At 49.5% G+C, this 23,291-nt stretch overlaps 1 protein-coding gene across 3 annotated transcripts in view; it reads left to right on the forward strand.

Annotated features, from left to right (window-relative positions):
* The window catches only part of TRAPPC11 (trafficking protein particle complex subunit 11), a 153,388-nt gene that overhangs the window by 77,733 nt on the left and 52,364 nt on the right, over positions 1-23,291 (forward strand). For all 3 annotated transcript variants that reach the window (XM_063920701.1, XM_063920702.1, XM_063920700.1), the window contains exon 8: positions 11,936-12,032. In XM_063920701.1, the coding sequence (XP_063776771.1) occupies positions 11,936-12,032 (97 nt within the window). The remainder of the gene's footprint in view (positions 1-11,935; positions 12,033-23,291) is intronic.

Consider the following 23,291-nt stretch of genomic DNA (forward strand, 5'->3'; position numbering starts at 1 on the left):
TCTGTGAGGGAGGGGGAGAGCCACACACACTGCAGGCCCACCGCTGCTCCCCGCTACCTCCAACGCCACTCACCGCCGAGACCCGCCGCCTCCAACGCCGCGTGTGGGTGATTGGACAAGCGGATCCAGCCCTGGATCCACTGTTCAATCACAGGTGCCTCGCTGACATGGGGGTGGTGTCCCTGTCAGCGAGGCACTTGTTTAAGTGCTGCTTTCCCTATATTTTTTAATGGGCTTTTACAGCCCAGTGTTTGGCCCCGCCCCCCCGCTCTGTCCCTGTTCCCATTATCCACGGGAGGCAATGCTATCAGTGCCTCCCAAAGTACTTTAAGGACCTAAAATTATTAGAATAAAATAAAGAAGATACTTATGACACAGAATGTGTCAAAAGTATCTTCTTTTAATTTTAATAATTAATCACAGGGGAGGCACTGCCTCCCCTGACTGCACGTCCCTGAGTAGGAGATAGCTGTAAGTGAAGTGCAAGAGCAGAGGAATGTGAGAACAGGAGGGAAGAGGGTCCTGCTCCAAGGAGCTTGCAATCTAGGGGGAGACAGAGAGATGTGACTTGAGGCACAAGCAAGTGGAAGGTGGTCTGGTGGCAGGAGGTAAGCGAGGAAGAGATGGCCAAAGCATGAGCATGGGAAAGTGGCCTCGAGACTAGGTTATGTGGAAGGGTACGCTTCACAGGAAACATTGTTTTATTATTATATATGCCATATTATATGGCACCACAAGTGGTCAGCAACAAAAGTACAGAAACAATATAAACGAAACAAGGAAAGAGTTACTTAAGATGGGTACACACCTAAAGATATAACTGCAGATCAATCGATCTGCAGATATAACTGCAGATGGTACACACGGACCAACCACCACTACCATCTGCAGATATATCTGTTGTTGAGGACAGTGGCCAGTTAATGTTTCCTCTGTACACACTGGCAGATCGTCATCATTAAATGTGCCAAATATTCCTGCAATTTACATATTTGGCTGGCCTTCTGAGGACACAGGCACAATATGTGACTGTGGGCGGGGCAGGATGGAGGGTACCTCTTGGATGAGACGCCACTATGCTCATTGACAGTGTATGTAAAGAATGCAGCAGCTCACTTTGTGGTACATTAGGACGATAACACAATGGGCGTTAATGATATCGGCCAGGGCTATCCTATAAGCCATGATAAGCACGAGCTGTGGCTTATCGGGGCTTTTGTGTACTGCACAGGATGCTGGCTCCTGACAGCTCCCGATGCAGCGATCAACCTCTGGCCCCCCACCCCCGTTCACATGACAGCTCCCCCCGTCATGTGACCGCTGTCAGGAGCTGTGGAAGAGGGGGGTGATGCAGGTCACGGTGCTGCCCTTGCTTCCCCGCCGGGGGTGACAGCGCCGAGTGCTACCTCCTGGGCCGTGGAGCCCTCGCTGCAGTCCCAGCCTGCTGCTGCTGCACCAGGCATGGGACACTGCAGGTCGCCGCTGGTATCAGGGATTTTGTTTCACCTTTTAGGCAGGCAAAACCAAATCCCCGGAAACAGCCCCGTTTTCAAGCGAAAACAGTGCTGTTTCTCACAAAAACACACAGGTTTCACCTTTTCTTTTCTTTTTTACATGCGATCTAATAGGATAGCCTGTAAACAAAAAGCAAAAAAAACAAAAACCAGTGTGAAACATCGGAAAAAATTGCAAAAAAAACTTATTCTACCGTGGGTAATAGGATACTGCCCAATGTATGTAACACATTAGCACATACCAGTGTAATATACGTACAATAATATGCTACAGCATTAGGGAGCCCACCTATTTACACACGGGTACCTGGCAGCAAAACAGAGTTAATATTAGTGCACCCAGTTTCGCCTGGGCTGTGGTGGAAACTACAAGTCCCAGCCAAACTCTTTGTGGAAAAATCAGAGGTAGGAATGGGCATGCTAGTGACTGTAGCCCTCAGTGAAGACAGCACCTGATAAGCTGGGTATACACTACACGGTGTGTACCCAGCAATACCAAGGGCGATGGGACCCAGTGGGTGATGTCCGGCATCGGCTAGTGCATTCACACTTGCTGATGTTGGCTACGACTGAGCGATGGCGGCGGCCATGCTGAATTCGGCAGCATGGCCCTTACTAGCGATGTCTCTCGTGTGTCCTACATATAGGGCCGACAGAGGATGACACGAATGACTCACAGGAGTTCACATCGTCTGCGACATAGCGGGTACACACTTGATGATGTACCTGATATGTTGGTCCTATCCGCCGGATTGGACAACATATCATCTAATGTGTACCCAACTTTAGAACTGGGCTGCGCTGGCATGCTGGGAATGTAGTGTCACTGAGTGTGGGCTGCACGGGCGGTAGCGACTCCCCCTTTCAAAGTGAGTGAGAATACGTGAGAGTGTCGCCCAGGGTGCTGGTGCAGTGTGGATGTCAGCTTGGGGCAGCTGAGAGATGTGCTCGGGGGAGGGGCACAGTGATGCACAGGGGCGGGCAGGAGGCCGGACACTGGACTGCAAAGACTTGTTTACCCTGTCGGTGGCCGGATGTCACAAAGCATAATATATATGTCCAGACTCCGGGTTAAGGGGAGCAGGGAGAAGCTAAAGCCTCTGCAGCCTGGCACACTGGTCAGTAACTCAGCTGACAGAGAGAGGATACACAGCTGGCGAGCAGGGCTGTCAGTGTGTCTTGCTAAGTAGTGCTGCTCCCTCCCTGGTCACGGCTCCCGCTGACAGAGGATCCTCGTTGGAGACACACACACACACACACTTACTTTCCTTGCTGAAGTTCCCGCTGGCCGTGCACATACCCATGCGGTGTCTCCCTCCTACTGGCCGGGCGGACCTCGCACGTTACGTGCACCCCCATCTCTGGCGGATCCCTCTCGCAAGTCAGTTCTCCTGGTGACGGAAACCCACCTGCCAAAGCTGTGGTGGGAAAAAACTTCAGTGTACTGTACGTCACAGCTGTAGATGCTGCAGCTCCAGGAGTCATTTGAATAACCCTGCCCACCCAAGATGACACGCTGAACAGCCAACCATGTCGGCCATACACACAGAACGATGCACCAGTGTATCTGCAGATATTTTGGTCATCGTCTGTGCAGCAGGGCCAATGCGATATGTCTGTGACCGACGGTGTTCACAGACATAATGCTAGTACACACCCGCCGATCAGTAAACGATGTATTGGCCGATCAGTTGGTCGGCCAATATATCTGTTAATGTGTACCCAGCATTACAGTACGAACCAATGCAGGATATGCATATGGTTTATAAACATTGCTGCATTGGCAGTTATAATAAGTATCATGGCAGCAGAACCCAAGGATTATGTGCCGTTATATGCAGTGGGTAGGTTATTATGGTAAAAGTTAAGGAAGGAAAAGCACATGAGGGAACGAAAATCGTGAGATCTTCTACTCTAAAGGGGAGGGGCAGAGAGACAAGGGTGACACAGATGGGGTAGACAGTGAGTATGGCCACTGGGTTAGGAAGAGAGCTGGAAGAAATTGATGACGCAGTGAGCCTTGATAGCCCATTTGAATTTTTGTAGTGTAGTGGAGAGTCTAAAAGGGAGAGAGGACTAGAGTTAGGCAAAATCTTGGGGGTGGGAAGAAATAATCAGCTGGGAGGAGAGGCGATATAGGCGGGCATAGAGTGTGAAGCCATGTAAGGTCAGAGATGTAAATGGTACAGGACTGAGGGACGGTTTTGTAAGTATGAAAAGTTTGAGTTGGGTTCTGAAGGGGAAGGGTGCAGGACTTATAGGAGAGGGAAGGCATATCTGATGCTTTAGGAGAGGAAGGTGAGCTGGACAACAGCATGGAGAGAGGTGGGAAACGCGAAGGCCAGATAGAGAAGGTTATAGTAGTCTATCTGCAGATTACCAGTGAGTGAATAAGGGTCTTACTTGCCTCCAGGGTGAGAGAGGGTCTGATCTTGGAGGTGTTTTTGAGATGGAAATATCAGGACTGCGAAAGGTACTAAATGTATGGTTTGAAAGCGAGGGAAGAGTCAATAATAACTTCAAGACATTTCACGCAAGAGGAGATGGTGGTGCTATTAATAGATAAAGAAATTGTAGGTGAAATTATTCAGGAGGGAGAAAAGATTATCCGATCATTCCTCTTATACGTGTTAAGTTTAAGAAAGCTCTGGGACTTCCAGGAAGAAATAGCAGAGAGACATTTGGAGATACGAGTTAGGAGAGAGAGGGAAAGGTAATCAGTGTCATCAGCATAGAGATCATATTGGAGGCCAAAGTTGCTGATTAGCTCACCTTAAGAGGATGTGTAAAGGGAGAATAGAAATCTAAGAGCAGACCCATTTGGGCACCAATGGTTAGAGGGTGTGGAATCATCAGAGGATACAGAGAGAGAACTGTCAGAGAGAGGTACCAGCCAGGAGAGGGCAGTATCATGCAGACTGAGGGTGTGCTGCATTTGCAGGAAGAGAATGAGGTCCACAGTGTCCAAAGCAACAGAGGTGTTGAGGAGAATGAGCAGAGAGTAGTGGCCCTTCAATTTGGCAGCAAGGAAGTTATTGCTGACTTGAGTGAGGGCAGTTTCCTATTAGATCTCATTACTTACATGATTAAATTGAAAACTTCTTTCTATGGAGCAGAGATTCCCAAGCTCTCATTACGTTGAGGGTTTTAAGGATATCCATTGTTGAGCAAAGGTGATTTAATTAGTACCTCAGTCATTTTAAATTAATAATCTGGACTGAAGCATGGATATCCTTTAAAATCTTTACTGTCATGGAGGATTTTATGAAACTCAGCTAAGGGGCGCTCAGTCTGAGAGCAAATGCAGACCATCTGGAATATATTTCCTACAGACCTGCAATTTTCCCAGCAATGTTTAGGTTAGGCCGTATTTTCTGTAGTTTACTAGATGTTAAATACATTCTGTGTTTTTATTTACTTCTCTACAGTGTGTTTCAGCCAAAATGTAAAAGAGCAGTGCTTTTAGTAGAACCGTTTTGGGCTTAGAAGAGGCAGCTTTTGCAAGCTGCTACTTAGTAAATAATCCCCTATATCAGAGGTTCCAAAGGCAGTCCTCGAGGAAACCTTAACGGTCCAGGTTTTAAAGATATCCATAGATTAGCACAGATAGTTACATTAAATCACCTGTGGCTAAGCATGACTATTCTTAAAACAAGGACCTCTAGGGTGCATTGGAGACAGCATTTAGGAATATCAGCCCTATTTATCAATTTTGTTAACATTTCAATAAGGTCTGTATGTTTGGGAATAGTAAAGATTTCCTCCTATTATTCTTCTGCTAAGGTCCATTTCTCTATCGTCCTAAGTGGATGCTGGGGTTCCTGAAAGGACCATGGGGAATAGCGGCTCCGCAGGAGACAGGGCACAAAAAAGTAAAGCTTTACTAGGTCAGGTGGTGTGCACTGGCTCCTCCCCCTATGACCCTCCTCCAGACTCCAGTTAGATTTTGTGCCCGAACGAGAAGGGTGCAATCTAGGTGGCTCTCCTAAAGAGCTGCTTAGAGAAAGTTTAGTTTAGGTTTTTTTCTTTACAGTGAGTCCTGCTGGCAACAGGATCACTGCAACGTGGGACTTAGGGGGAAAGTAGTAAACTCACCTGCATGCAGAGTGGATTTGCTGCTTGGCTACTGGACACCATTAGCTCCAGAGGGATCGAACACAGGCCCAGCCGTGGAGTCCGGTCCCGGAGCCGCGCCGCCGACCCCCTTGCAGATGCTGAAGCGTGAAGAGGTCCGGAAACCGGCGGCTGAAGACTCCTCAGTCTTCATAAGGTAGCGCACAGCACTGCAGCTGTGCGCCATTTTCCTCTCAGCACACTTCACTGGGCAGTCACTGAGGGTGCAGAGCGCTGGGGGGGGGCGCTCTGAGAGGCAAATATAAACCTTATACAAGGCTAAAAATACCTCACATATAGCCCATAGGGGCTATATGGAGATATTTAACCCCTGCCTGACTGGAAAAATAGCGGGAGAAGAACCCGCCGAAAAAGGGGCGGGGCCTATCTCCTCAGCACACGGCGCCATTTTCTGTCACAGCTCCGCTGGTCAGAACGGCTCCCAGGTCTCTCCCCTGCACTGCACTACAGAAACAGGGTAAAACAGAGAGGGGGGGCACATTAATGGCTATATATATATATATATTAAAGCAGCTATAAGGGAGCACTTAATATAAGGATATCCCTTGTATATATAGCGCTTTGTGGTGTGTGCTGGCAGACTCTCCCTCTGTCTCCCCAAAAGGGCTAGTGGGTCCTGTCTTCATTAGAGCATTCCCTGTGAGTTTGCGGTGTGTGTCGGTACGTGGTGTCGACATGTATGAGGACGATATTGGTGTGGAGGCGGAGCAATTGCCAAATATGCAGATGTCACCCCCCAGGGGGTCGACACCAGAATGGATGCCTTTATTTGTGGAATTACGTGATGGTTTATCTTCCCTTAAACAGTCAGTTGAGGACATGAGGCGGCCGGACAATCAATTAATGCCTGTCCAGGCGCCTCAAACACCGTCAGGGGCTGTAAAACGCCCTTTGCCTCAGTCGGTCGACACAGACCCAGACACGGGCACTGATTCCAGTGACGACGGTAGAAATTCAAACGTATTTTCCAGTAGGGCCACACGTTATATGATTTTGGCAATGAAGGAGACGTTACATTTAGCTGATACTACAGATACCGTAAAACAGGGTATTATGTATGGTGTGAAAAAACTACAAACAGTTTTTCCTGAATCAGAAGAATTAAATGACGTGTGTGATGAAGCGTGGGTTGCTCCTGATAAAAAGTTGATAATTTCAAAAAAGTTATTGGCATTATACCCTTTCCCGCCAGAGGTTAGGGCGCGCTGGGAAACACCCCCTAAGGTGGACAAGGCGCTCACACGCTTATCCAAACAAGTGGCGTTACCCTCTCCTGAGACGGCCGCACTTAAGGATCCATCAGATAGAAAGATGGAAGTTATTCAAAAGAATATATACACACATGCAGGTGTTATACTACGACCAGCTATAGCAACTGCCTGGATGTGCAGTGCTGGAGTAGTTTGGTCAGAATCCCTGATTGAAAATATTGATACCCTAGATAGGGACAATGTTTTACTGTCGTTAGAACAAATAAAGGATGCATTTATCTATATGCGTGATGCACAGAGGGATATTTGCACACTGGCATCTCGGGTGAGTGCTATGTCCATTTCAGCCAGAAGAGCCTTATGGACACGACAGTGGACAGGCGATGCGGATTCAAAACGTCACATGGAGGTTTTGCCGTATAAAGGGCAAGTCACTCCCCAACAGAGAAAGGCACCGACCTTTCAACCGCAGCCTTTTCGCTCCTACAAAAATAAGAGAGCAAAGGGCTTGTCGTACCTGCCACGAGGCAGAGGAAGAGGGAAGAGACACCAACAGGCAGCTCCTTCCCAGGAACAGAAGTCCTCCCCGGCTCCTGCAAAAACCTCAGCATGACGCTGGGGCCTCTCAAGCGGACTCGGGGACAGTGGGGGGCCGTCTCAAAAATTACAGCGCGCAGTGGGCTCACTCGCAGGTAGACCCCTGGATCCTGCAGATAATATCTCAGGGGTACAGGTTGGAATTAGAGACGGATCCTCCTCATCGTTTCCTGAAGTCTGCCTTACCAACCGTCTCTTCCGAAAGGGAGAGGGTGTTGGAAGCCATTCACAAGCTGTACGCTCAGCAGGTGATAGTCAAAGTACCCCTATTACAACAAGGAAAGGGGTATTATTCCACTCTATTTGTGGTACCGAAGCCGGATGGCTCGGTAAGGCCTATTCTAAATCTGAAGTCCTTGAACCTCTACATAAAAAAGTTCAAGTTCAAGATGGAGTCACTCAGAGCAGTGATAGCGAACCTGGAAGAAGGGGACTTTATGGTATCCTTGGACATCAAGGATGCGTATCTACACGTTCCGATTTACCCCGCACACCAGGGGTACCTCAGGTTCATTGTTCAAAACTGTCACTATCAGTTTCAGACGCTGCCGTTCGGATTGTCCACGGCGCCTCGGGTCTTTACCAAGGTAATGGCCGAGATGATGATTCTTCTTCGAAGAAAAGGCGTATTAGTTATCCCATACTTGGACGATCTCCTAATAAGGGCAAGGTCCAGAGAACAGCTGGAGACAGCTTTAGCACTATCTCAAGAGGTGCTAAGACAACACGGGTGGATTCTGAATATTCCAAAATCCCATTTAATCCCGACAACTCGTCTGCTGTTCCTAGGAATGATTCTGGACACGGTTCAGAAAAAGGTTTTCCTTCCAGAGGGAAAAGCCAAGGAGTTATCCGATCTGGTCAGGAACCTCCTAAAACCAGGAAAAGTGTCAGTACATCAATGCACAAGAGTCCTGGGAAAAATGGTGGCTTCTTACGAAGCAATTCCATTCGGCAGATTCCATGCAAGAATATTCCAAAGGGATCTGTTGGACAAATGGTCAGGGTCGCATCTGCAGATGCACCTGCGAATAACCCTGTCACCAAAGACAAGGGTGTCACTTCTGTGGTGGTTGCAGAAGGCTCACCTATTAGAAGGCCGCAGATTCGGCATTCAGGATTGGATCCTGGTGACCACGGACGCCAGCCTGAGAGGCTGGGGAGCAGTCACACAAGGAAGAAACTTCCAGGGAGTATGGACGAGTCTGGAAAAGTCTCTTCACATAAACATTCTGGAACTAAGAGCAATCTACAATGCTCTAAGCCAGGCGGAACTTCTCCTGCAAGGAAAGCCGGTGTTGATTCAGTCGGACAACATCACGGCGGTCGCCCATGTAAACAGGCAGGGCGGCACAAGAAGCAGGAGTGCAATGGCAGAAGCTGCCAAGATTCTTCGCTGGGCGGAGAATCACGTGATAGCACTGTCAGCAGTGTTCATCCCGGGCGTGGACAACTGGGAAGCAGACTTCCTCAGCAGACACGATCTTCATCCGGGAGAGTGGGGTCTACATCCAGAAGTCTTCAACATGTTAATAGACCGTTGGGAAAGACCAATTGTAGACATGATGGCGTCTCGCCTCCACAAGAAACTGGACAAATATTGCGCCAGGTCAAGAGATCCACAGGCAATAGCTGTGGACGCACTGGTAACTCCTTGGGTGTACCAATCAGTGTATGTGTTTCCTCCTCTGCCGCTCATACCAAAGGTATTGAAGATCATACGGCAAAGAAGAGTAAGAACAATACTAGTGGTTCCGGATTGGCCGAGAAGGACTTGGTATCCGGAACTTCAAGAGATGCTCACGGACGAACCGTGGCCTCTACCTCTGAGAAGGGACCTGCTACAGCAGGGTCCCTGTCTTTTTCAAGACTTACCGCGGCTGCGTTTGACGGCATGGCGGTTGAACGCCAGATCCTAAAAGGGAAAGGCATTCCAGAAGAAGTCATTCCTACCTTGATTAAGGCACGGAAGGAAGTCACCGTGAAACATTATCACCGCATTTGGCGAAAATATGTAGCGTGGTGCGAGGATCGGAGGGTTCCGACGGAGGAATTCCAACTGGGTCGTTTCCTACATTTCCTGCAATCAGGATTATCTATGGGTCTCAAATTGGGATCCATTAAGGTTCAAATTTCGGCCCTGTCAATATTCTTCCAAAAAGAATTGGCCTCTGTCCCTGAGGTCCAGACTTTTGTCAAGGGAGTACTGCATATACAGCCTCCTGTGGGGCCTCCGGTGGCACCGTGGGATCTAAATGTAGTTTTAGATTTCCTCAAATCCCATTGGTTTGAACCATTGAAAAAGGTGGATTTGAAATATCTCACATTGAAAGTGACTATGTTACTAGCCCTGGCCTCTGCCAGGAGAGTATCTGAATTGGCGGCTTTATCTTATAAAAGTCCTTATCTAATCTTCCATTCGGATAGGGCAGAACTGCGGACTCGTCCGCATTTTCTCCCTAAAGTGGTATCAGCATTTCATCTGAACCAACCTATTGTGGTGCCTGCGGCCACTAGCGACTTGGAGGACTCCAAGTTGTTGGACGTTGTCAGAGCCTTAAAAATATACATTGCAAGGACGGCTGGAGTCAGAAAATCTGACTCGCTGTTTATATTGTATGCACCCAACAAGTTGGGCGCACCTGCTTCTAAGCAGTCGATTGCTCGTTGGATTTGTAACACAATTCAACTTGCACATTCTGTGGCAGGCCTGCCACAGCCTAAAACTGTAAAAGCCCACTCCACAAGGAAGGTGGGCTCATCTTGGGCGGCTGCCCGAGGGGTCTCGGCATTACAACTCTGCCGAGCAGCTACGTGGTCGGGGGAGAACACGTTTGTAAAATTTTACAAATTTGATACCCTGGCAAAGGAGGACCTGGAGTTCTCTCATTCGGTGCTGCAGAGTCATCCGCACTCTCCCGCCCGTTTGGGAGCTTTGGTATAATCCCCATGGTCCTTTCAGGAACCCCAGCATCCACTTAGGACGATAGAGAAAATAAGAATTTACTTACCGATAATTCTATTTCTCGGAGTCCGTAGTGGATGCTGGGCGCCCATCCCAAGTGCGGATTATCTACAATACTTGTACATAGTTATTGTTAACTAATTCGGGTTATTGTTAAGGAGCCATCTTTAAGAGGCCCTTTCTGTTGTCATACTGTTAACTGGGTTTAGATCACAAGTTGTACGGTGTGATTGGTGTGGCTGGTATGAGTCTTACCCGGGATTCAAAATGCCTCCCTTATTGTGTATGCTCGTCCGGGCACAGTACCTAACTGGAGTCTGGAGGAGGGTCATAGGGGGAGGAGCCAGTGCACACCACCTGACCTAGTAAAGCTTTACTTTTTTGTGCCCTGTCTCCTGCGGAGCCGCTATTCCCCATGGTCCTTTCAGGAACCCCAGCATCCACTACGGACTCCGAGAAATAGAATTATCGGTAAGTAAATTCTTATTTTCCCATGCATTGTGCACCATAGATTGGCCAGGTCTTTCATAGAAAGACTGAGAGAGGGGGCGGTGTTAGTTCTTCTCTGATGGAAATCATTTTGTCAAAGGCATTTACAGAGTTTATATTAGGCCTATGGGTTTTGTTATTGGTTAGCCTCTCTTTGACTGAAATCCAAAGTAGCATTAACCTCTTCTCTTTACGGTATACCCTCTATCTTCTACATAATTATAATTTTGAGAATCCAGTTGTATTAACCAAACCAATTGGGATACAGCAATTTATTCCAATTTAGTATAATATCTATTTACAAGTATTAAAGATGTGCGTGTTCAGATTTACTCTGTTCTCAACATCAAATTTAACACAAGTTCAGATTTATCCTGATTTTCTTATTGGCTATCCAAAATGCGTGATATCCGAGAGTCCATAAAATGTTGTTTTGAGAACTGGGTAAATCCGAACCTGCACATCTCTAATAACAATAAGGCATGAGGTACAGATATATGTAAAAAGAGACATTTTGCTGCTGAACTGTGTAGTGTGCCCTCTCGAAACTGTAGAGGGCATGGCGCCGGACTGCAGGGGCACATGTGTGCGCTTGCCCGGAAAGGGGGCGTGGCCATGTAGAATAGGGGCCATGGCCATGTAACGTCATCAAAGTGGGCGGTGCGGCCCACAGACATTACTACAGGGGGCATGGGCGGCCGGCGGCGTCACTGTTGGGGGCCTGCCCAGCAACTACGGAGGTGCTGGGCTTCCCCCAAGCTCTCTCCCATAGCGTGAATGGATGTCGTGCGCATGCGCACGGCATCTTTACATGCTGGGAGGGCAGGAAGCGGTTGGCTGTTTTAGCCGTGGGAGGAGCAGGGCGGGCACAAACGGGCAGGGCGCATTCTGTCACTAAGAAAAGTGGCAGGGTGCAGCGCCCCGCAAAAGACGGTTAGCGTGTAGTGATGTGACATCCAACATTAAATCATTCTAATGCACAATGCATTATCAACTTTATTTTAATAGAATATGTTTGTGCTTAGAAATTACAGGACTGCATATAACTTGGTGCATGAACTGAGGGCTCACGAAACAAACATGCTGGAGATAAAGACTATGGCTGGCTTTATAAACTATAAGGTGAGCTCATTTAGAAGTGATATAAACCAGTTCAATGAAAAACTAGATAAATGAGAGATCCACCTGTACTACATATTTGAGGGTTACCCTCCACCCCTCAATTAGCAGAACACTGAGGGTTCTTTGTCTGGGATCCCATTAGGAGATGCTGACCTTTCTCCATTCCACTTGTGTGGTCTCATATTTGTGCCATGGCAGTGAGCCATGCCGCTTCTCTACACACAGCGTTGTTAGGGGAGAATACAGAATTCTCCTACAAGCAGTAGCAGGAGCTTGTGCTAATGCACCGGTCCAGGACATCAGACTGTAAGTGCCTTGTGTATTGAAGGGACCTGGATTTGGCATTAAACAAATAAATAGTATGAGTCAGTGGGCCTAATTCAGACCTGATCATAGTTGTGCTAAATTTAGCACATCTACGATCAGTCACACAGACATGCGAGGTGACGCCCAGCACAGGGCTAGTCCGCCCCGCATGTCTGGCCTGACCCCCCCCACACAAGTACAAAAGCATCGCACAGCGTTGATGCTTGTGTACTTGAAGAGTAGCTCCCTACCAGCGCAGCTCCTGGTAGGGAGCTACTTGTCACTGTGAAGGTCGCAGCGGCTGCGTGTGACACCACGCAGCCGCCGCTGCCCGCCTCCCCGCACAGTCCGGGCAAGCCTGCGTTGCCCAGACCGTGCCCCTAAAACGGCGGCCAAACGCCGCCGACCCGCCCCCTCCCGCCCAGCAACGCTTCTGCCTGTCAATCAGGCAAAGTCGATCACAGGGCTGAGACGGCTGTCTGGCATGCGCCGGCGCACTGCCGCACATGTGCAGTTCAGACCTGATCGGCTGCTGTACGAAAACGCACAGCACCGATCAGGTCTGAATGAGGCCCACTGACCGTAAAAATTTGTGGGTCCCAGTGACCCCTCACTTTAAGTAATTAGGGTCCTACTCCACTATTTCTGGGTCCTATCACTTATTCATATTATGGGAGGTGGGGGCAGACATCAGTTGGGACAATGGGATGTAGTTATGTGACTGCCGATCACAGGACCGACAGCTACATCCCGACCCCTCTAAATCCCGAAAGTCGGCATGCAGACTAACGGGGACTATTCCCACTCGTGGGTTTCCAACAAGACTTAAAGGGCGGTATTCAAATGATATATCACGCCCAATGTCCTTTCTAAAGTGATCCTCATTATCATGCATATTGCACCCATAGCATTCAGGTTTAGCTGTGAAACGGATTGGGTTCCTTCACTAACGCGGGGGTAGCGAGCTGAGATGATTATACCACTCCCGTCAGCAGAAACAGAACGGGGGTGAAAAGAATTGAATACCACCCATAGAGTGGGAATAGAACCTGTCGCCACAGAGCCGCAGCGTAGCTCGCTCCACAAGGGGCTTTGTTGGGCTGGCCCCCCCTGCTATTCTGCTGTCGGGATCCCGTGGTCGGTATGCTGACCACCGGGATCCCCAGCACCGGTCAGCCATACCCAACCCGGGACAATGCTGGGAGAAAAGGAAGGGGTTAGGAATATACGGGTGTATATATAGTGTTCTCAGGGCCGGTTCTTGGCCTTGTGGCGCCCCGGGCAAAGTATAAGGGCGTGGCTTCAAATGGGGGTGTGGTCAGTTACGCCCCCATTTATGCCCCCTGTAGCGACGCTGAAAGAAAAAATAAATAAAAAAAAGTATACTTACCATCCCCGTTCCTGATCCAGACCGCTGCAGACCTCGTCCGCCGGCGGCGCCGCTCTTCTCCTCTCCTCGATCTATGGGAGAGACGTTATTACGTCTCTCCCATAGAACAGCATAGACACTAGAGGTCAATTATGACCCCTAGTGTCTGTGCCACTATGCTGTGCGGTGCGCGATGATGTCATCGCGCACCGCACAACTAAGGTCCTCTCAATGAAGGGAAACTGGTTCCCTTCAAAGTGGGGGGGCACAGCTGGGCACTGCGGGGGGCACAGTGGCGGATCTTGCCCTGGTGCGGCGCCCTCCGGAAGGCGGCGCCCCGGGCAAAAGTACCGCTTGCCCGTGGCAAGATCCGCCACTGAGTGTTCTTCCCAGATTTTCTCTAGCATCCATAAGGGATATTGGGGAATCTAGTACGATGGGGTATAAACGGGGTCCAAAGGAGCCAGTGCACTTTAAATTTCTTCAACTGGGTGTGCTGGCTCCTCCCCTTTATGCCCCCTCCCACAGGCAGTTTAGAAAAAAGTGCCCTCACTAGAGGATGCACATCTCTGAGCTCCAGAGAATTTTCTTCAATTTCTTTTTCTCTGACGTCCTAGTGGATGCTGGGAACTCCGTAAGGACCATGGGGAATAGCGGCTCCGCAGGAGACTGGGCACAACTAAAGAAAGCTTTAGGACTACCTGGTGTGCACTGGCTCCTCCCACTATGACCCTCCTCCAGACCTCAGTTGGAATCTTGTGCCCGGCTGAGCTGGATGCACACTAGGGGCTCTCCTGAGCTCCTAGAAAAAGAAAGTTTATTTTAGGTTTTTTATTTTCAGTGAGATCTGCTGGCAACAGACTCACTGCTACGAGGGACTAAGGGGAGAAGAAGCGAACCTACCTGACTGGAGATAGTTTGGGCTTCTTAGGCTACTGGACACCATTAGCTCCAGAGGGATCGAACACAGGACCCGACCTCGATCGTTCGGTCCCGGAGCCGCGCCGTTGTCCCCGTTACAGAGCCAGAAGCATGAAGATGGTCCGGAAAATCGGCGGCAGAAGACTTCGGTCTTCAACAAGGTAGCGCACAGCACTGCAGCTGTGCGCCATTGCTCCTCATGCACACCTCACACTCCGGTCACTGATGGGTGCAGGGCGCTGGGGGGGGGCGCCATGAGCAGCAATATTAACACCTTGTCTGGCAAAATAACACAATATATAGTCCTAGAGGCTATATATGTGTAAAATACCCCTGCCAGGATCCATAAAAAAGCGGGAGAAAGTCAGCCGAAAAAGGGGCGGGGCTATCTCCCTCAGCACACTGGCGCCATTTTCTCTTCACAGTGCAGCTGGAAGACAGCTCCCCAGGCTCTCCCCTGTAGTTTTCAGGCTCAAAGGGTTAAAAAGAGAGGGGGGGGGAGGGGGCACTAAATTTAGGCGCAAATATGTGTATTATAGCAGCTATAAGGGAAAAATCACTGTGGGTAGTGTGAATCCCTGCATTATATAGCGCTCTGGTGTGTGCTGGCATACTCTCTCTGTCTCCCCAAAGGACTTTGTGGGGTCCTGTCCTCAGAGCATTCCCTGTGTGTGTGCGGTGTGTCGGTACGGCTGTGTCGACATGGTTGATGAGGAGGCTTATGTGGAGGCGGAGCAGATGCCGATAAATGTGATGTCGCCCCCTGTGGGGCCGACACCAGAGTGGATGGATAGGTGGAAGGTATTAACCGACAGTGTCAACTCCTTACATAAAAGGCTGGATGACGTAACAGCTGTGGGACAGCCGGCTTCTCAGCCCGCGCCTGCCCAGGCGTCTCAAAGGCCATCAGGGGCTCAAAAACGCCTGCTACCTCAGATGGCAGACACAGATGTCGACACGGAGTCTGACTCCAGTGTCGACGAGGTTGAGACATATACACAATCCACTAGGAACATCCGTTGCTTGATCTCGGCAATGAAAAATGTGTTACACATTTCTGACATTAACCCAGGTACCAAAAAAAAAAAAAAAAAAAAAGGGGTTTTATGTTTGAGGAGAAAAAGCAGACAGTGTTTTGTTCCCCCATAAGATGAGTGAATGAAGTGTGTGAAGAAGCGTGGGTTCCCCCGATAAGAAACTGGTAATTTCTATAAAGTTACTGATGGCGTACCCTTTCCCGCCAGAGGATAGGTCACGTTGGGAGATATCCCCTAGGGTGGATAAGGCGCTCACACGTTTGTCAAAAAAGGTGGCACTGCCGTCTTAGGATACGCCCACTTTGAAGGAGCCTGCTGATAAAAAGCAGGAGGCTATCCTGAAGTCTGTATATACACACTCAGGTACTATACTGAGACCTGCAATTGCCTCAGCATGGATAGTGCTGCTGCAGCGTGGTCTATTACCCTGTCAGGACAGGGATACTATTTGCTAACCATAGAGCATATTAAAGATGTCGTCTTATATATGAGGGATGCACAGAGGGATATTTGCCGGCTGGCATCCAGAATTAATGCAATGTCCATTCTGCCAGGAGGGTATTAGGGACCCGGCAGTGGACAGGCGATGCTGACTTTAAAAGGCACATGAGATTCTGCCTTATAAGGGTGAGAAATTGTTTGGGGATGGTCTCTGGGACCTCGTATCCACAGCAACAGCTGGGAAGGAAAAAATTTACCTCAAGTTTCCTCACAGCCTAAGAAAGCACCGTATTATAAGGTACAGTCCTTTCGGCTTCAGAAAAGCAAGCGGGTTAAAGGCGCTTCCTTTCTGCACAGAGACAAGGGAAGAGGGAAAAAGCTGCACCAGACAGCCAGTTCCCAGGATCAAAAATCTTCCCCCGCTTCCTCTGAGTCCACCGCATGACGCTGGGGCTCCACAGGTGGAGCCAGGTGCGGTGGGGGCGCGTCTCGGGAACTTCAGCGACCAGTGGGCTCGCTCACAGGTGGTTCCCTGGGTTCTGCAAGTAGTATCACAGGGATACAAGCTGGAGTTTCGGGGCGACTTCCCCTCGCCGTTACCTCAAATCAGCCTTGCCTACTGCCCTCGAGGAGAGGTAGTACTGGCGGCAATTCACAAGCTGTACTTCCAGCAGGTGATAATCACGGTACCCCTCCTTCAACAAGGCCGGGGTTACTATTCCACAATGTTTGTGGTACCGAAACCAGACGGTTCGGCGAGTCCCATTCTAAAATTGAAATCCTTGAACACTTATATACGAAGGTTCAAGTTCGAAATGGAATGGCTCAGGGCGGTTATTGCAAGCCTGGACGAAGGGGATTACATGGTATCACTGGACATCAAGGATGCTTACCTGCATGTCACCATTTACCCTCCTCACCAGGAGTACCTCAGAATTGTGGTACAGGACTGTCATTACCAATTCCAGACGTTGCCGTTGGTCTGTCCCCGGCACCGAGTTTATTTACCAAGGTAATGGCCGAAATGATGATACTCCTTTGAAAAAAAGGGAGTTATAATTATCCCGTACTTGGACGATCTCCTTATAAAGGCGAGGTCCAGGGAGCAGTTGTTCGTCGGAGTAGCACTATCTCGGGAAGTGCTACAACAGCACGGCTGGATTCTGAATAGTCCAAAGTCGCAGCTGGTTCCTACGATGCATCTACTGTTCCTGGGTATGGTTCTGGACACAGAACAGGAAAAAGGGTTTCTCCCGGAGGAGAAGGCCAAGGAGTTGTCATCTCTAGTCAGAGACCTCCTAATAAAAATACAGGTGTCGGTGCATCAATGCACGCGAGTCCTGGGAAAGATGGTAGCTTCTTACGAAGAAATTCCATTCGGTAGGTTCCATGCAAGGATCTTCCAGTGGGATCTGTTGGACAAGTGGTCCGGGTCGCATCTTCAGATGCATCGGCTGATAACCCTGTCTCCAAGGGCCAGGGTGTCGCTGTTGTGGTGGCTGCAGAGTGCTCATTTTCTAGAGGGCCGCAGATTCGGCATACAGGACGGGGTCCTGGTGACCACAGATGCCAGCCTTCGAGGCTGGGGGGCAGTCACACAGGGAAGAAACTTCCAAGGACTATGGTCAAGTCAGGAGACTTCCCTACACATAAATATTCTGGGACTAAGGGCCATTCACAATGCCCTAAGTCAGGCTAGACCCCTGCTTCAACACCAGCCGGTGCTGATCCAGTCAGACAACATCACGGCGGTCGCCCATGTAAACCAGCAGGGCGGCACAAGAAGCAGGATGGTGATGGCAGAAGCCACAAGGATTTTCCGATGGGCGGAAAATCATGTGTTAGCACTGTCGGCAGTGTTCATCCCCGGAGTGGACAACTGGGAAGCAGACTTTCTCAGCAGGCACGACCTCCACTCGGGAGAGTGGGGACTTCATCCAGAAGTCTTCAAAATGATTGTACACCATTGGGAAAGGCCACAGGTGGACATGATGGCGTCCCGCCTCAACATAAAGCTAAAAAGATATTGCGCCAGGTCAAGGGACCCTCAGGCGATAGCTGTGGACGCTCTGGTAACACCGTGGGTGTACCAGTCGGTGTATGTGTTCCTTCCTTTGCCTCTCATACCCAAGATATGGAGAATACTGAGAAGGAGAGGAGTAAGAACTATACTCGTGGTTCCGGATTGGCCAAGAAGAGCTTGGTACCCAGAACTTCAAGAAATGATCTCAGAGGACCCATGGCTTCTGCCGCTCAGACAGGACCTGCTACAGCAGGGGCCCTGCCTGTTCCAAGACTAACCACGACTGTGTTTGACGGCATGGCGGTTGAACACCGGATCCTAAAGGAAAAAGGCATTCCGGAGGAAGTCATTCCTACGCTGATTAAGGCTAGGAAAGATGTGATCGCAAAATATTATCACCGCATATGGCAAAAATATGTTGCTTGGTGTGAGGCCAGGAAGGCCCCAACGGAGGAATTTCAACTGGGTCGATTTCTGCACTTCCTACAGTCAGGAGTGACTACGGGCCTAAAATTGGGTTACGTTAAGGTCCAGATTTCGGCTCTGTACATTTTCTTCCAAAAAGAACTGGCTTCACTGCCTGAAGTTCAGACTTTTGTTAAGGGAGTGCTGCATATTCAGCCCCCGTTTGTGCCTCTAGTGGCACCGTGGGATCTCAGCGTGGTGTTGGATTTCCTGAAGTCGCATTGGGTTGAGCCACTTAAATCCGTAGAGCTAAAATACCTCACGTGGAAAGTGGTCATGCGGTTGGCCTTGGCGTCGGCCAGGCGTGTATCAGAATTGGCGGTTTTGTCATGCAAAAGCCCTTATCTGATTTTCATATGGATAGGGCGAAATTGAGGACTCGTTCCCAATTCCTTCCTAAGGTGGTATCAGCTTTTCATGTGAACCAACCTATTGTGGTGCCTGCGGCTACGTGGGTCTTGGAGGACTCCAAGTTACTGGACGTAGTCAGGGCCCTGAAAATATATGTTTCCAGGACGGCTGGAGTCAGGAAAACTGACTCGCTATTCATCCTGTATGCACCCAACAAGCTGGGTGCTCCTGCTTCTAAGCAGACTATTGCTCGCTGGATCTGTAGCACGATTCAACTTGCACATTCTGCGGCTGGACTGCCGCACCCTAAATCTGTAAAAGCCCATTCCACGAGGAAAGGGCCTCTTCTTGGGCGGCTGCCCGAGGGGTCTCGGCTTTACAACTTTGCCGAGCTGTTACTTGGTCGGGTTCAAACATTTTTGCAAAAATCTACAAGTTTGATACCCTGGCTGAGGAGGACCTTGAGTTTGCTCATTCGGTGCTGCAGAGTCATCCGCACTCTCCCGCCCGTTTGGGAGCTTTGGTATAATCCCCGTGGTCCTTACGGAGTTCCCAGCATCCACTAGGACGTCAGAGAAAATAAGATTTTACTCACCGGTAAATCTATTTCTCGTAGTCCGTAGTGGATGCTGGGCGCCCATCCCAAGTGCGGATTGTCTGCAATACTTGTATATAGTTATTGCCTAACTAAAGGGTTATTGTTATGAGCCATCTGTTAGTGAGGCTCAGTTATATTTCATACTGTTAACTGGGTATAATATCACGAGTTATACGGTGTGATTGGTGTGGCTGGTATGAGTCTTACCCGGGATTCAAAATCCTTCCTTATTGTGTCAGCTCTTCCGGGCACAGTATCCTAACTGAGGTCTGGAGGAGGGTCATAGTGGGAGGAGCCAGTGCACACCAGGTAGTCCTAAAGCTTTCTTTAGTTGTGCCCAGTCTCCTGCGGAGCCGCTATTCCCCATGGTCCTTACGGAGTTCCCAGCATCCACTACGGACTACGAGAAATAGATTTACCGGTGAGTAAAATCTTATTTTTTCTGTTTATTTTCGGTATGCTGTTTGGGCAACAGCATACCTGCACCGTGGGAGTTAGGGGGGGGGGGGGGGGGACGGTCACCGGCCTTTCGAAGCGCACAGCCCTAACGCTGCCTGAAGGTGACATCGGTGATGAGTACACACCAAGGGCCCCGCTAGTGGGGTCTCCCGGTACACTGTGCGGTGTACAGGATCCTTCTTGGGGGGTCCTGCTAAGATCCCCCGTGTAGATTGGCACAAAAACCCTTTGACTAGCACTTGTGAAGTTTTTAAGCTATATGGAGACTTTGCCAGTATAATCTATCTCTGTAGCTCCAACGCCATTGGAGGGGATGTGGAGCTACCTCAGAGCGAGACCTGAGGCGTTTTGGCGCCTTCCTCTGCTTACTGCAGCCATTCTCAGCACACACAGCGCTTCCTGACTCCTCAGCCACGCTGGATATCTGGTACAGGGTGTAGCAAACGGGGAGAGCTGCTAGTGTACACTATCTGGGTCCTCTACAGGACAGGATTTGTTAGTGTTTACTGTAATATTGTGAGCTGACAGCCTCACTGGGGCTGTACAGCTTAGGGTGTGCTGGTGTCCTTCTCTCTCTCTGTCTCCTCTCACATACAGTAGGGCAGGCTTGCAATATAACTGTCTGTGTGTATGTTATTGTGCTTACTGTGAAACATGGGTAAACACAAGCTGTGCAGTGTATGCCACACCAGATTCTCTCCATTATCTACTGATTCTGTTTCCTGTGAACAATGCAGCCAATCCTCACAGATCAGTGAAGGGTCTGGGGAAGAGGGTCCAGAGCCCCACTGGCTAGAGTCTCTTAAAACTATGATGTCAGATATGTCATCCCAGCTCACTGCTAATGTACAGAAGACTCAGCTACTACAACAAGCTGTTAGCTGCTAGGGCAGATGTTACACATCCCCCCCCCCCCTTCTCTCATGCAGGTCCACAGAAGCGTGGGTTACCTGCTCTAATCTCTTGATACAGATGAGGATATACAAGAGGACGGGGATGACTTGTATCCCGTTAGTGGGGATCCCGATTCTGCTCAGGGTATTGAACCCCTAATTCTGACTATACGGGACGTGTTAAAGCACCCTCTAGAGGACTCTGCATCACTGCGTCACAGCAGTTGTTTTTCTTTGTACAAAACAAGCATAATGTCACTTTCCCTGACTCTGTAGAGTTAGATGACCTATTCAAATTGGCCTGGAAAAATCCAGACAAAAAATTCCAAGTGTCCAAAAAGTTTTAGCGAACTTTCCCATTTGCTCCTGAAGGTTGTAAATTTTGGGAGGAATCCCCTGGGGTTGATATATCAGTCTCTTGCCTGTCCAAAAAGGCAGTGCTGCCTGTCCCGGGCTCCTTTACCATGAAGGATCCTGGGGATAGGAAAATAGAGACTACACTCAATCTATTTACATGGCAGCGAGTGTATCACAAAGGCCGGTCATTGCGGGTTGCTGGATGACCCATGCCATTCATTCCTGGGCCACTCAAATTCAGGGGGGCCTCTCGGGGGCTATGCCCTTGGTCGTTATGGTGACCCTCCTAAAACACATTCAGGACACTACACGTGTCCTCTGTGATTCGCTCAAAGAGATGGGGGGCATTAATGCTAGGACTTCTGCCATGGCAGTGTCGGCGTGCAGGGCCTTGTGGTTGCGTCAGTGGATTGTGGACGCAGAATCCAAACATAGTGTGGAATCCCTCCCCTTTTCTGGGTATTGGCTCTTTTTGGGTTGAATTGGATACCTGAATTTCCAAAGTTATGGCTGGGAAATCCACGTTTCTCCCCTCTGGGGCCCCGCAGGCGAGATGGTCCTACCCGGGGCCATCTGTCTAGTCCTTTCAGTTTCACAGATTTCTATCTAAGACCAGAGGTGCCTCTAATGCGAATAGAGGCACCAGAGGTAAGTCCTGAAAGCCTGCAAGCACCAGCTCTCAGGAACAGTCCACCGCTTCTGCTTCCACTAAGGCCTCAGCATGACAGTGCCCACCCTCCCCGAGGGGATCTCGAAGTGGTAGCTCGACTGCGTCACTTCAGCCGCGTCTGGGAGACTTCCTGCCAGGAAACCTGAGTCAGAACTCTCGTTTCTCAATGCCACAAGCTGGAGTTTGACAGTCCTCAAACCCCCCCCCCACACACACACACAATTTTTCATATCAAGCTTACCAGCTTTGGAGTATATGCAGGTTACGTTGCAACAGACCATCCAAAAGTTGGTCCAGTCCCACGTCATTGTTCCAATACCGCAACGCGGCAAGGGGTTTTACTCCAACCTCTTTGCCTCTTTGTGGTGCCGAAACCGGACGGTTCGGTAAGACCCATTTTAAATCTAAAATCCTTGAATCCTTATTTGAAGGTGTTCAAGTTCAAAATGGAATCACTGCGAGCAGTGATTGCGGGCCTGGAAGAACAGGAATTCATGGTCTCCTTGGATATCAAGGATGCCTACCTTCATATTCCAATTTGGCTGCCTCATCAGGCGTACCTGCGGTTTGCCCTGCTGGGCAATCACTTCCAATTCCAGTGTCTGCCCTTCGGCCTATCTACAGCCCCGAGGGTTTTCACGAAGGTGATGGTGGAGATGATGTTCCAACTCTGGGTCCAGGGAGTCAATGTTGTCCCTTACCTGGATGATCTTCTGATAAAAGCAAGATCCATTGAGCTTTTATTGCTCTATATCGACCGCACTATCCACCTTCTGTCACACCATGGGTGGATTCTCAACTTACAGAAGTCCCACCTGGAGCAAACTCAGAGGCTCCTTTTCCTGGGGATGTTGCTGGATACTGGGGCCCAGAAGCTGTTCCTACCAGATGACAAGGCGAGGACACTTCAAGAGATGGTCCTCATTGTGCTCCGACCTACTCGAGTGTGTGTCCTTCTTTGCATAAGATTGTTGGGAAAGATGGTCGCCTCATACGAGGCGATCCATTATGGGAGGTTCCACGCCAGAACATTTTCAATTGGATCTCCTGAGCAAGTGGTCCAGATCACATCTATGGGAGGTTCCATGCCAGAACATTTCAGTTGGATCTCCTGAGCAAGTGGTCCGGATCACATCTACAGATGCACCGGATGGTTCGACTGTCACCTCAGGCCAGGATTTCCCTCCTGTGGTGGCTGCAGTCCTCCAACCTACTGGAAGGCTGGAGTTTTGGGATCCAGGATTGGACCCTCCTCACGACAGATGTGAGGATGGGGAGCTGTCACCCAAGGGGCGCAGGTTTAGGGCAGGTTGCCAACCCACGAAAGCCTCCTTCCAATCAACATTCTGGAACTTCGGGTGATCTACAA

Source organism: Pseudophryne corroboree, chromosome 1 (genome assembly GCF_028390025.1).
Source record: "Pseudophryne corroboree isolate aPseCor3 chromosome 1, aPseCor3.hap2, whole genome shotgun sequence".
NCBI classification, from domain to species: Eukaryota; Metazoa; Chordata; class Amphibia; order Anura; family Myobatrachidae; genus Pseudophryne; species Pseudophryne corroboree.